At 36.7% G+C, this 14,815-nt stretch overlaps 1 protein-coding gene across 8 annotated transcripts in view; it reads right to left on the reverse strand.

The window, feature by feature from the left end:
* The window catches only part of MAP2 (microtubule associated protein 2), a 288,854-nt gene that overhangs the window by 27,724 nt on the left and 246,315 nt on the right, over positions 1-14,815 (reverse strand). For 4 of the 8 annotated variants that reach the window (XM_061148873.1, XM_061148872.1, XM_061148871.1 and 1 more), the window contains exon 8: positions 3,874-3,935. In XM_061148873.1, coding sequence (XP_061004856.1) covers positions 3,874-3,935 — 62 coding nt within the window. Of the gene's footprint in view, positions 1-3,873; positions 3,936-6,758; positions 6,894-7,067; positions 7,275-7,477; positions 11,234-12,984; positions 13,234-14,815 lie in introns of all 8 variants that reach the window. The other 4 variants (XM_061148868.1, XM_061148867.1, XM_061148865.1 and 1 more) reach the window with 3 other exon arrangements.

A 14,815-nucleotide genomic window follows, 5' to 3' on the forward strand; every position in this document is an offset into this window, starting at 1 on the left:
ACTATGAAGGAAAAGGAAAATTAAAAAAACATATAAACATATAAGAAATTAAATGTCTACTTTTAATAAGAACACATGATAAATGGTTATAATCAATGACAGACATGTATATTATGTGAGAACAAGAGATTTTCATTGAATTCCTCTTTTTAGCTGGAACTAAGAATATTCAGAAAATGAGAATATAGATTAAAATATTATTTATAAATTCTATGTATAAGGTCTCTGATTAAGCCAGAGAACTTATAATGACACCATATTTGGAAAATATCTTGAGACTCTTCTAGAATTAGTCCTTTAATAAACACAGCACTTAAATGGTAATATATAATCAATATTTTGACGGCATTTCAAAAACTACAGAACAAAGTATATTTCAATAACTGTGGAACAAGTCAAGTATATTTAAGGCCTAATAATGGAAAATATATTTTTAAGCTGAGAAAATGTACTTTTAGATTGTCTACACTGATTTCATCAGAAAATTGCAGATTTTAAATACAATGAGTTCATTTTATAAGTTAAATTCACACCAGGGACCAAGTTATACCACAGAATTAGTAACATTTTTATGTTAATAAATCACACATTTTCTATTATGTGTTATAAATTCTAAAAATTGAAGTCAGCACTGACTAGACTGCCCATGAAAATCACACTTTCACAGGTGTTGATAATCCCTGGGGCGACTGTTGTCAAGTACAAGTGTAAGTGCTTTAAGTGTATATACTCAGCTTTTGGAGAAAGCTATGCTAGCATGCTAAATGTCTCGGGGGGAGACTGTTAAAAATACAGAGCCATATGACAAAGCCGAGGAGATTTTAATCTTCAAATAATTAATATTATTTAGCTGTTACAATAATAGTAATTAAAACTAACGTTTCTAATCTCAAGTTTTAACCTTCGGAACCACTTTGACATAGGCATAAGTATTCACAGATTGCACAAATCACTTCTTGTTTTACAGACCCAGCACCTTAAGTGGGAAGCGTAACTGGGTCAGTGTAAGTCATTCTTTTTTTTTTTTTTTTAAGTCATTCTTTTTTGATTGACATTATCCACAAATAAACTAGTTTCAAAAGTGTGGTATAGGAAAGAAAAGTGAAGTAACTGGATTGGTTTAAATGATGAAAGACATCTACTAATCTCATGCTAGATAAAAAAACAAATAAAATGAACAAACAAACAAACAAACTCAAATGAAATGAAAGATTATATTGATAGATCAGGTTCACAATAAAGATCAATTGAAAAATCGGAGAGAAAATTCTGATAGATACAGTGACTATCAGAGGTATATAAGAGTTAATCTTGGGATTTTAGGAAACTATAGGAAGAGGATGAAGTTATAAGGAAAAAGAGAATAAATTAGAAAAAGAATGGTGGTCTAATCTCTGTCAGAAGATTGAGATGGGTATTTACAAGGAAAAAAGTTAGGTTTTGTTTGGTTTCTGTACAAGTGTGGGCACTGAATGCTAATTCTTGTTTAAACACATTTATGAAAATAATTTGAATTACCAGACAGTCTTGGAAGCAACACAGCACGTAAGTGGGTAATGACTGGAGCATTTTTATGTTCTTTGCATAAACTGTGATAGTTGTTGACCATTACATTATGAAATCAAAAGAAAGCTATTGCACAGAATATGCTACGTTTACAGCCTCACTGGAATGCAAATTCTTACTAAATTGAGTAGGATCCTTGATTTTGATGGTTGATTTTCTAGTTAGATGTTAAGACCAGTAATTCTAACAAAGGTTAAGCTTTCATATAAAAAAAAAAAATCCTGACTGTTGCTTTTCTATGCTAATTAGTTCTTTTGAATTTTCATTTTTACTTTTAAACTTGAAAGAGAAAAAAATATATTCTGAACATGACTTTATTTCAATTCTTTTTAATGGATAACAAGGTAGTAAGTATTCATTTCCTTCATCAGTTGTTTTGACTCAAATAACTGTTTCGTACCTACTGATAGTCTGAATTTCTAATTCTTAAACACAATCTGTTTTTAATACATGTTTTATTTGAAAATGTAAAATATAAGTATTAAGGGGTTTTAAAAACTGAATGAAAAGGAAGTCAAACCAAAATAAAACCAAGGGACTTGAAAATTTCTTAAAGCTTTTGCAAACAGGGTATACTTAAAAATTATCTTTTATAATCAGGAGAAAACTCAGACTTACTTTCTGTATCTGGTCCTAAAGAGTTCTACTTTTAAAATAATAATAACTACTGCTATTTATTGAATAAATACTATGTTCTAAGCACTATAGAGTGCTTATTATATAGGAATTTTTACTCTTCTCCTTATTTTTGGTAAATTAAGACACAGGAAGAAAAAGGTTATATACAGTTAATAAATGTTCAAAACTTAGATCTGGTTTGTTTCATAGCCCTGCTCTTAACCAACACAATACACTACTTCTCCATTAGAAACAGAAGGTAAAGAGATATAAATCTTGAAATAACAGCACGGTCAAATAAAATTACCAATGCAATAGATGCATTGCCTTATGTTCAGTAATATGTCTGAAAACATTTATACAATAATCAGATATACAAATAATTTTTTAACCAACATAAAGCTCGTGGCTTCAAGATGATATAAAAGGTTCTGCTGTCATTGAAATGAATTCTTGTCTTTCACAATAAATAAAAAGTAGAAGTTCAAAATTTTATTAGGTTTTAGAAAGCTAAACGAAGAATTGTGATTTACATGTCATATATTATGGCTATGACCCAGAACATTGTGATATCATTCAAATTATTTGTCATAATTTTAAAATTTCATTAGATTCCTTTTTTCCTTTCAGTAAGAAAGAAGAAAACACTTTGTATTCTCTGTGGTCTTTTGAAAGTTTAAAAAGCATGGTTAATAATATAAAAAATAAATTTGCAAAATAAGAAATATAAAAGATTTATAAATATGAAAGAAGCTAAACATCATTAATACAACCAAATTAAAACAACAAAATATTTCATCTCTATCACTTGTTAAATAAAGAAAAAGCAATATCTAGTAATAATGAATACAAGCATGTTCATATACAGCTGGAGTACATGTAAGTCTAGAACCTTTCTACAAGGCAATTCTGCAGACTTTCTTCTTGAAACAATGATTTTGCTATTAGAAAACTACCAAGGAAATGTATATGGACACATTCAGCCAAAACAGATTTCTACAGTAATACCACTAAAATAACAGAAAACTGTTTGAATACAAAATAACAGGAAATTGATAAAGCATATCACTGTAAAAATATAAAATACAACATTATATAGTCATTAAAATGTACGAGAATGTTTAATGACATAGAAAATTTTTAGTGAATAATTAAAAAACTGATTCGCATCTTCCATCTTTGTTATTAAACCTATAAATGTGTAGAAAAATTAATATCTTGCATCAAAATGGTAACTGCAGTTATCTTTAGATAAGGAGATAATAATGTATTTTTACTTACTTTTACTTATCTACATTGTTTAAAATTCTCATATTCTTAATGTATAATAACAATGAAAAAGTGCTGTAAAATACATTGTAGTGTTGATTACAGTGGTTTATCTGGATTCTATGAAAAGCAAATGAATTGAGTTCTTCCACTTTTCTCCAGATCATTGTGGTGTTTCGTATGTTTCTTCTTACTAACAACAGAGGCAGCCTGCATCCCAGCTCTGCCCTCACCAGCTACCATCACATTCCAGAAAATACCAGGACATGCTCAAATGCCACCGAGAATCATGCTGGGTGAGCAAATGATTTAAAAGAGCAGATGTCTAAAGTCTAAACTGTATCTAAAATTATTAAGACACTGCCACTAATACCAAAGGGAACTTCAAAAAAAGAACAAGGAAAGAGGTATTTTACTCACAGAGACTTTGTCCTTTGCCTGTTTAAATACACTGGGAGCCTGAGCTGATTCAGCGCCCGCTGCTGTTGAAAGAGGAAACACAAACAACCCCACACTTAGCGGCTAAAACCACATACATGAATTTTTCATACCTTTTGGATATTCAGTTCTGTCAACAGACTAATGTTAAGTGCATTTTGTTTACACTGAGACTCAAATTCAGTAACTGACGAAATCTGAATAATAACATTACAGCACGTGGCCCCCACTACACAGTGTGCTAATGACTATAACCCAGTGTTTACCAAAGCACAGATAAGCACACCAAGTGATTTTCTGTTACCAGGAAGTTTCTGTTACCCTTAGATTACTATCGATACTTTAGAATGGAGATCGCAGGACAGTTATCCGAATGCTGCAGAATTTAAGGAAAAGGGGCGTGTTTGGTTTCTAGGGTGGGCATCACATAAGAATACTCACAGAGATTCCCCAACCTTCTTTATGTAGCCACTGGCATATTTCTGCATTTTATATTTTAAACTATTACAGTCTGCCAGCCCCTTTTCCTCTGCACCCCTGGCATTTCATAATAGTAAGACACACTTGTTCGACATGAAATGTGCCACACGAGAAGGGAAGGGAAGAAAAATAGCTTGTCAAGAAGAGAAAACAGGAGAGGAATTTCAAGCTCAATAAAATAGACCATGTTCTACACATGCACTTCCTGTATGAAATTATTACCATATCTGTTACTGTTGTTTTTCTTGCTGCTGTTTTATACCTCTGGTTTCAATTTTAAACTCCATCATCTCCAGCATAATTTCTGTTGACAGCTTACCTGACTTGACTTAACTATTTTTCACAATTGAATACAACCCTTTGTGTTTGGGGAAACTATCTCTATTTAACAATTGAGCTTAGAAAATAAAAAGCTGGTATGTTTGCTCTAATTTTCTTTTGCAAGAGAGAAATCCTCAGGAAAAAGTACTTATCCTTATAAGCACTCTAAATGAGCTTTAAAAAGGTTTCTCATGCCATATGCAGTTCTAACACAAAAATAATAGTGGCCTACAATATGTTCCATGCTATTTAGGACTGGCTAGTAAGATTATTCACAGATTCTCAAACTGTTTTTCCAAAGAAGCAGTGCAAATTATGGCTCTTTACTATTTCTATAATATAGCTCACGTTTGTGTGACATATATGCTTTGGTTTAAGTCAGCAGCACTTGTTTGGTAAATGCTTTTTGTTTGAGTATCTTAATATCTGAATAAAAAAGAGCAAGATCCTAACTTAGTCCAAAGGTCTTAAATTTCCTTTAATGAATGAAGTAAAAAGGCAAGTTACTCTCAGTGTGGCAAATTGAACACCAATGACATGTGGGTACTTCATCAAACCATTTGACACTTCCTCTGAAATTATACAATCCTAATATAATTTTCATCTTTTCAGATGGCATATGGGATTTTTACACCCAAGCCAAGAGATTCTGCCTGTGGAAGCATTTTTAAAAATAGAAAAATTCCAAGTTTAATGAAAATGTACTAAGTGAGATATAAAATTTAGAGATGTCATGTTGATTCATAATTCTTAACTTACTTCCTCATTCTAAACCTTCATCATCAAGGTTTGTGTATAATTATAAACCATCTACTTTCAAATCTTGCCTTATATACTAGTTCTTGAAGGAAGCACATGAGATACTTCCTATATGAAGAACACAAATTAAAAATACTTGAAATCTTCAGTGGCTATCACAAAACATCAATGCCTTGATATTCTTCTTCTTACAAGGGTTAATGCTGCTGCTAACCCTTTAAAGCCATGCAAAGATTCATGTAAAGGCACTTCTGATTTGTATATAATGGAATGAAAAATATTGCTTTCTGACTTAAGCTCTGATACCTTCCTTTGCAAGTGTGCCATTTAATCAATACTAAAATAAAATATAATTAAGAGTATCCTAATATAATACATACTTTGCACTGAAATTGAGGAATAGAGTTTGCATTATAGATATTACATAGGGGCTTTTATTATGATTTGTAACATGTTTCACTCCTTATTCCACTGCTTATTTAAATAGTAAAAACAAAGTACATTTGAAGACGACAGAACAATAAGAAGACAGCAAGATAGAAATAAACCTAAATTCTAAGATATTTGGAGGAAGGGGTTTATTAAATTTATTAAATTTCTGAATACTACATTATAGGGGGAAATTTAGTATTTTGAATCCAACACATTTTAAGAAAATTCCAAGGACAAAATGTCAACCAAGAGATGCAGTATTGTCAGAAAGCCTAGCTAATTTTGGATATGAAAAATAAACTCTGATGGGATTACCAGACAGTTTCTTTTTCCTTTTTTTTTTCTTTCATCCGAAAGCAAAGGAATTTTTCAACCACAATTTTATCCCAGATTTGCTTCTCATTCTCCATCTCAAAATCCCTATGCATTCTTGGTGGTCCTCAGTAAATCCATCAACATCAGTAACAGATTTGGCAGTAACAATATAGAAACCAGGACAAATACGTATGGGTTTAAGCATGAGGGAGATAAATAAGCAAAATAATGAGAATGCATACCACGGTTATATTCATCGCCATCGTCTAACCAAACACACAGAATGAAAACAGGAATCCCCAGAACGTGACACTAGAGCACAATGCCAAGATACAATCACTGTTAAGTCTCAGCATGACAAAGAAACAGATGGTCATGACCTCTTCTGTAGGGAAGGGATAAAAAAAGAGTAATGATACAAGACACTTAATAGCGAAATTGTTCATGACTGCTGAGATTCTCGGAAGAAAAACAAAATGAAGCTGCTAAGGTAATGAGATAAAAAAAAAAAAAAAAACATGTCTATGTTTGCCAGCCACATTGCAGAAGTGAACAGTCACCTGTCGTTTTCCGCTTAACACAGGAGAGATGAGTTGGTCTAGTATATTTGATAGCAGGTTTTAAAATGAATTTCCTGGAGGGAGAGTGGGCCTGAACTTCTGTTTTTTTAGCAAGTTCAGCCTTCTTATAAACTGCTATGAATAAGAAAACACAGAAAGCATACCATCAGGAGAAAAATATACACTTGGAGCAAAACCAAACGAAATTTCATCAATAATTAGTTACCACGGTTAGGCAGTTTTCTTCTACAAAAGAGTAATAATGAATTACTTCAAAAACATTTATAAAGAAGTGATTGTGAAATGAACCTTTTTTCCTTCTCACTTCATCTCTGGAGACTGTGCTAGGTTCCTTTTTAGCTATTTTTCTTTCAGGAGTGGAAATTCTGCCTCTCCCGGTTTTAAAAGGCTTTTCTTTTCTATGTTTCTCAAGAGATGATCTCCGAGCTTCCTTTTCAGCTTTCTCCTCTTTAGGGATAGTTTCTAACTGTTCTGTCATGATGCTTCTATCATCATCTGTGGATCAGAGCAAACCATGACAACAACAACAACGACAACATTAGTAACAAATGTACAAAATCCTCCATCTGTCTAACAAAATGCAAAATAAAGAGATAAAGGGACATTTTAAAATGTCTAAAATGAAAAAAAAAAAAAGTTTTCCCACTAGGATACTGGATTTTATTTGGGAGTAGAAAATTGAAAAATATAATGCACACCTTGAGTGTCCACCCAGAGGCTGTCAGCATCCATGATGGAGTCATCAATGGTGGTCTCATCTTTGTAATCCTCATAGGTCTCTGTCTTATATTCTGAGAGTCCAACCTCTTCTCTCTCAGGGGAAGCTGGAGCCTCTGGGGAACCATCCTTGGGTTCAGCCTGGGCTTCAGCTGCCTCTTCTGGTTCAAGTTCTTCTCCAGCATGGGGTGATGGTCTCCTTTCCACCTCGGGCTGCTCGAGGGCTGCAAAACGCACACTGTGGGAACCTGACTCCCCTTCATCAGTTGTGGTTTGCACGACGGTGATGAAGTCGTCCTCGATGGTTACTACAGACTCAATCACTCCTTTGTGCTCACCGGGACAGGTCTCCACAAACTCCTCCCTGACAGCTGGGGCACCCAGGTCAGTAATCTGAAGGGTGTCTGAGCGGAAGAGCAGCTTGTCATACTCTCCCCGGGCTTCGATCTCTTCTTCCTCGCTCTGAGCCTCTGCTGGTTCAGCTCTGGCGGCTTCAGGCAACTGCTCGGTAACATCGGAGGGCGTGATGGAAATATCCGGGGTCTCTTGGCTTTCTTCTTTTGGCAGCTGAATAAATTCCATCTGGACATCAGCTCTCTCATCTGCGGCTACATCAACCTCTGAAACCACAGGTGCACAGGGTATTTCCACAGACAATTTGATGGCAATCTCGTCTTGAATTAGAGAAGATTCTGGGGAAGTTTCCTTCTTGCCCTCATCGGCTTTCAAGGACTCCATGGTGAGGCTTTCATGCTCACCGCTGGACTCGTAGGATTCTTCTTTGTCCACAGCCTCCTGGTGCACCAAGTCAGGCTTAGCCACCTTCTCCTTGACTTCTGTTTCACTAACTTTGGTGCCTTCCTTCACGTGGCTGGACTCAACACCCATAAATGCATCTACCTCCTGAGGGGCTGTGGCTGAGGGGGCAAGGTCCTGGGGAGCCTCAAGTTTAAGCTCTGCTGCCTTGCCAGCATCGACATGTAGCCCTGAGGCCATCTGTCCAAAGTCACTGATTTTAATATCTAACTGACCTTGTTCGGCTTTCTTCACAGCCAAATCCAGTTCTGCTTCAGCTTTTTTGGACGGTTCTACCTCAGCTCCCTCTGGCACTGAACTGAGACCTTTCTCTGCTTTCTCGGCCACGAGAGGTGATGCATCTTTAGAGACTGTCGGTTCTCTGGCTGTAGCTTGCTCCTCGGTCACTCCTAATCCAAGAGTTTCGGCTTCATCACCAGCCTCTTCTGTTTCCTTGGTGTGCTCTTTTGAATCAGCATGTTCTTCACTTTTCTCTAGGACAGTATCCAGCTTATCATTCGCCTTCTTCTCCTGATCAAACTCCCTACTCAGTCCTGCTCTGTCACCAGAGATAGGTGGGGATGTTTCCTTCTCAGCACTGACTTCATCTTTTACTCTTCCGGCAGCTGCCAGTTTGACTTCAATTAATGAAAGATCAGTGGCTAAATCTCTTCGTGCTTTATCATCAGTGCCTTCATAAAAGGACCCACTCTCCCCAGATAAATTCTCACTGTCTTGAACAGGTGATGGGAGGGGGACTGTGTATTTATTGAACACACAGTAGCCCAGGTCGTCGAGTTGACTGTCGGTTTTCACGATGATGTGGTTTTCATCAGTGACAGGGGGCAAGCCAGTGCTACTCTCCTCCACCACAGTCTCCGATGGGACTGATTTTCTCCTGGCAACCTCAGTGTCTGCGCTCACGGAAGCTAATCTTGACCGAGTGCCTGCCAGGTCTAGCATTTCAGGCAAGTCAGGAGCCATGACAGTACCATTTTTGTAATAATCTTTGGCTAGGAAAGGCGACTCACATGATGTCTCGACTCGGGCATTTTCCTCCCCAGTATCTTTTTCTTCCTTTACCTGTTCTTTTTCTTCTTTGCTTTCAGTTGGGAAGCAAGGGGCTTTGTCCATGGCAGGTGTTGTGGCTGGAAGGTAATCATCTCCTTCATCCATACTTCCACTAGTGTTGGTGAGAATGTCAGAAGCCAGGGGAGAAAGATCATGCCCTCGACCGAAGTTAAACCCAAGGGCTATGGAATCCAGGCAAGACATGGGCAAATTGATGGACATGCTTCTTTGTTCTATTGCAGACCTACCACCAAGTCCTAAACTCCTGCTTAGCGTCAGATCATCCTTATTCTTACTGTGGAGATCTCTTTTCTCTCCGTACACTTTTGGATCAATAGTGAACATTCTTTCTTGAGGAGAACTGGGTTCTTCCGGTAAGTCAGACGGATGACTCTGTGCAAGAGTGCTATACCCTGCTTCTTGCGCCGGAGCCCTGGGCTGGGGTTCTTCTTCTGGGAGTGCCTTGTCACCATCTTTATGCACGGGAGATACAGCATCGAAAGCCTCTTGGGCACTTTCTCTGGTGTCACTTAGTTCATAGTAATCACTGCCTGGCTGGATGCTTTTGGTCACTTCTTCTTTCAAGGCGGATGTTTCAAAGTACTTGGACATTCCTGACTTGTCTTCATAAAATGCCACGTCGAGCTCAGCTGATGTTACAGCTCCAACTCCGTCTACCTCATGATCTTTGTCAGCAACTTTTTCCTCAAAGAGCTCCTGGGTGGCAGTCTTTTCACTTAGTATGGTTGGTTCCGTCATGACTTTTTCCGGTGTCTGAGTGGTCACGGCTGAATCAGTAACTGCTTGCTCCAAACTTACAGGGAATGAGTCCTGTTTTACTATATCCGTGGGAGGCTCCTGGCCCTTCTCTTCTTTTTTGGAGTAAGTGTGTTCTGTGGAAGGATGAATGATATTTGTTTCTTCATCTGTCAGTTTTGGGGGTTCGCTCTCTTTTGGCATGGGTTCTTTGTCAGAAATGGTTGTTTTTTCTTCAAGTTTTAGGTGAGGTTCCTTTTCAACAAGTGTAGATTCTTGTCCGCTGAGGGTGGGAGTCTCTTTGATCTGCATACTTTCTTCCTTTATCATCCCTTTCTCTTCTTCTGAAACTTTCTCTGGGACACACTCTTCCACAATTGAAACGTGAGCATCTTTGGGTGCAGCAACTGCCTCTGAGGCTGGTGCTTCTGCTATTTTGTCAGGTTGATCCTTCTGGGGCTCTTCAACTTTAGAACTATCTTTGGCAGTTGCTGGGCTACCAGTTTCTTCCAGAGATTTTTGGTCATCTGGCTGTAACAGGGCGGGAGCAAAGGGTGATGCTGCTGCAACTATTTCAGTCTTTGAGATGTCAAAAGGAAGAGTGAAGCTTCCACCCTGAAAGGGACTCGGCATGGGAGAATCAAATTGTTTCCCTTCCCATTTTGGGATATCCTCAAGTACATCTTTTTCCTTCATGGGTGTTAGGGGGCCAGGAGATACGGGAGCAACTAAACCCCACTCGTCCTTTTTGGCTTCCGTTGGCATTTGGATGAACCAGTCCTTTTGCTCTTTTGCAGCTGTGGGCTCTGCAGGAAGGCCAATATCAGGTACCACTAGGCTTGGTTCTGTCTTGGGTTTTGTATCTTCTAGGCTGGCACCAAGAGTGTGCCCAAACAGAGTGGGGGGTGCTTTTTCTTCTTCTGGGCCTTGTACGTCCTTTTTATCAGGGGAAGTTTTAGTTGTTTCCAGCTGAGAAACTAAGGCAGCATGCTTAAGGTCTTCACCAGGCTTACTTTCTGTCTCTGGTTCCTTTTCCTTCTTGTCTAATGGCTCGGCTGGAGAGGGAGTCAATTCCTGTTGATCATGAAACTCCATCTTCGAGGCTGTAAGTAAACCTGAAGTAATTGGGTTGATTTTTAAACATATAATAGGCAAGAGCTTTCAGGCAGTAAGCTTAAAATTATCTTTTGAAATGGCAAATGAATGGTAGGCTTGAAAGAAAAACTATGAAACATGCAAGCATGCTATTCATTTAAAAATCAAAATGAAAATGTCAGGACTGAGATATATTTGTATGACTGCTAAAATAAACTCCCACTGTGAATTAATATGTACAGAAATTGAAATAAGAGTATATTTTGAATACTCTTTTTTCCTTTGTTTGTTTTGTCTCTCTAAACAGTACATGATGTGTACTATAGTAGAAAAAAATGTCATGTACCTTCTACAGATAAAAACTAAAAATTAAAGAAAATTTAATAAGTAGTAACATTAGGGTACAAGATAATCTATATAATCTATAATCTTAATATGGAAAAGAATTGGTTTCAGCCAAACTTTTTCTTTTCTCATTGAAAAGTGAATTGGTAGCCCATAGGCAGAAGGCCAATTAATTTATAATAATATGTGTTAAATAATTTCAGCTAACTTGACCAAGAAATGCCAAGACCAGTTTTGGTGGCATTGCAATGTTCCTAGAATAAATTTTTAGAGGTCATCTAAGATTAAATTTCGGTAATACAAATAAATAATTGCTACTGACTTTGTTTGATGTGACCTAAATATTAACAAGATAATTTCTACCATGTATCAAAATTCCTAAGTCCTAATCAATACTTAGTCTGTATGACAGATGTAAGAAAATCTGAATTATACTGTTAATACTGGGAAGTTACATGAGTAACAAAATTTTAATAAGAGTCAACTATTAAAATGTCTTTTTTTCCTTGGTCATGACCTCATTTCCTGGAATGTGACCAACAGGTGAAGCACTGACCAATATTGGCTTTAGAGATGCTTCACAAAGACTAAATGAGTCTTTGTAATTTTTATTTGTTCACCAATTCAAAAGGCTTCAGAGTGTCACTTGTATTTTACAGCCAAAGTTATTTCATTGTGGTCACTAAGGACAAATGTAATTGTCTGGAGAAGATTTGGGGAAAATAATAAAATTCAGTTCTCTGTTGAAGGGCAAGTGTATGGATCATCGTTAACTTAAATACTTGTGTGTCTTGTTGTCACAATAGAAAATACATACTTTATGAATTCTCTAGTAAAGTTTAGATGAATGAAAACTTAAGAGAAATGGTGATGATCAAAGGGGTTGGTTGCCATGGAAAGGAAATGATATGAGAAGCATCAGCAGGTGCTTTTGAGGAAACCAAACCAGTATTCACTGAAGCGTAAAAAAAAATATAGCACATTGCGGTTGCAAACGAAAACCATTCTACCATTGAAGCCTGTAATAATGTGCCAAAATCCACCTCTACGATTTGAAAGAAAAGCATATGAATTGCTGTCCCCCCAAATAAAAATAAAAATATACATGTATTAGCAATGTGACTGGCAAACATTTGAGATGAGGAGGGGCAGGGGCGGAAAAAAAGCTCACATAGCATCATCAGCCTGGCTGCAAAGCGTATTGTATCATGGCAAAGTAAAACCAGGAATCAGCTGCAACAGTGGAAAACCAGGTTGCCACACAGCACCTGCACAAGCCACACTCTTTGCTCTTTAAGTCTCACACAGGGGTCTCGGTATCATGAGACGACCCAGCGATGGAATAGCATTGGAAAGGCGTCAGACTGGTAAGCTGCTGGAGAGATCACTTGCAACAAAAGACATGCAAATCCTAAGAGAGACACACCTTCCCCGGCAGAGGAAGGGGTTTTTACTGCTGGAGACACCTCGGTGACCGTGACCTCTTTTACACCAGTCTCCTGTGGGACCCCTGCCGGGGCGTTGTCTGCAGGAACTACTTGGGCCTCCGCACTAGACTCCACTTGGCCCTCACTGAGGCCCGTGGGCTGATCTGAGACCTTGGCAGCCCCACACTCTTTCTCAGGAAGAGTGGCAGGTTTCTCTTCCTCAGCCACTGGACTTTCTAGCGTTTCTTCTTCTTAGGGATGAAAAAGATGTTGACATCATGACCATAGAAACATACATGGAACAACAGAAATATTATTCAAGGAACACTTTCAGCTCTATTGTATTGACCTCACAAGAACCTCTTTTACCGTTTGGATGAACGAATTAATATCCTAACTCAATGGACATTATGTATTGCTTGGAAAATCAGTAAATATAATCGGCTAATAATGATGCCTTTTAAAGTCTCATTAAAAGGCTCTTTATTTTAAAACTTGAGAGCTGAAAGGGTTTTATTGCTCTATTACCCTTAGTGGAAATGACAGTAAGTTGCACACAATGTGGAAAGCTGGCTGGAAATAAGAGATGGCGCTGCCAGATAACAGATGGTTGTGAAAAGATAGATGCATTGATGTGCTGCAACAAACCTTTAAGTTTGTAAGTCACGTGCTGTTTTCTCCAATGCAGGAAGCCCCTACATACGAATTCCTGATTACTTAATTTAAAACATGCCAACTTCACTGAAGGGATCTTTGGGAGTAAAAAGCCTGGCCTCAAAATAATATCCAATCAACCACTTTATTATCAACTTTATCATGAAACCCATCAAAACTCTTTAAGACATGCTTTATTTAGTTTTTTTTTAAGGCCAAAGACTACCTAACTCAATTAATTTTACTTTCATTGCATTATATGATTGGAGAATGTAAAAATTCTCCAATGTAAAAAATTGGAGAATGTAAGAAGTAAGTAAAATATTTTGAAAAACAAGGTCCAGGTAAAAGTTAATTTCACTGCTATTTAGAAAAGTCTACCTCTGGGACACGGCTATTATCATATTGTTCAAACCACTGAAATATCAGTAATATAGTTCTTGTATAGTTCTCTTTGACACTAAAGAAAGAAAATGTGCATCTTATAAAGTTTCATTTCTGCAATTCAAAACAAAACCACCAAGGAAAGATAGCCGAGTGGCAAAAAAACTGCCAAAATATCCTTCCCAAAGATGTATATCACACAGAAAAATATTAACAATTAAAATGTAACAAGTTTATGAAAGGCCATGAATTATGCTGTTTATTTGTTTCTCACTTAACACTTCAAATATCAGTAAAATAAATCCCATTTTATTGCTTAAGAAATTAGAGGGAAATATATAAGCTGTCTTATAGTTCTTCAAATGAATGATTCTTTTGAAATTCCTATGAACAATCATACATTGTTTAAATGGATCTGTGAGAAAAACTATAGATGGAAAGGAGAGAAATTTTTTGAGAAACATTAAAGCCCTTATGGGGAAAAAAGAGGACTGCTACTATTTTTTTCACATTTAACATACACTTTAATTTTTGTAATTTAACTATGTCAGTAACATTTTAATAATTCAGATTCTAACTTATTATTAAGGCAATTTTGACAATGCCATAGAATTAAAGATTTTGATTAAAGCTAAGAGACTTTTAATATAGCTACTTTACTAATATCACCTTATTGGATGAAATCAATTTAATTTACATGTTTTCTAAATCCATGTACATTTTTAGCTTTCCAGTTTCTCATTTTGTATAAATCATGTTTATTTCCACACCTGTTCTTTATTCAAAATTCAC

Source organism: Dama dama, chromosome 8 (genome assembly GCF_033118175.1).
Source record: "Dama dama isolate Ldn47 chromosome 8, ASM3311817v1, whole genome shotgun sequence".
In the NCBI taxonomy this organism is placed as follows: Eukaryota; Metazoa; Chordata; class Mammalia; order Artiodactyla; family Cervidae; genus Dama; species Dama dama.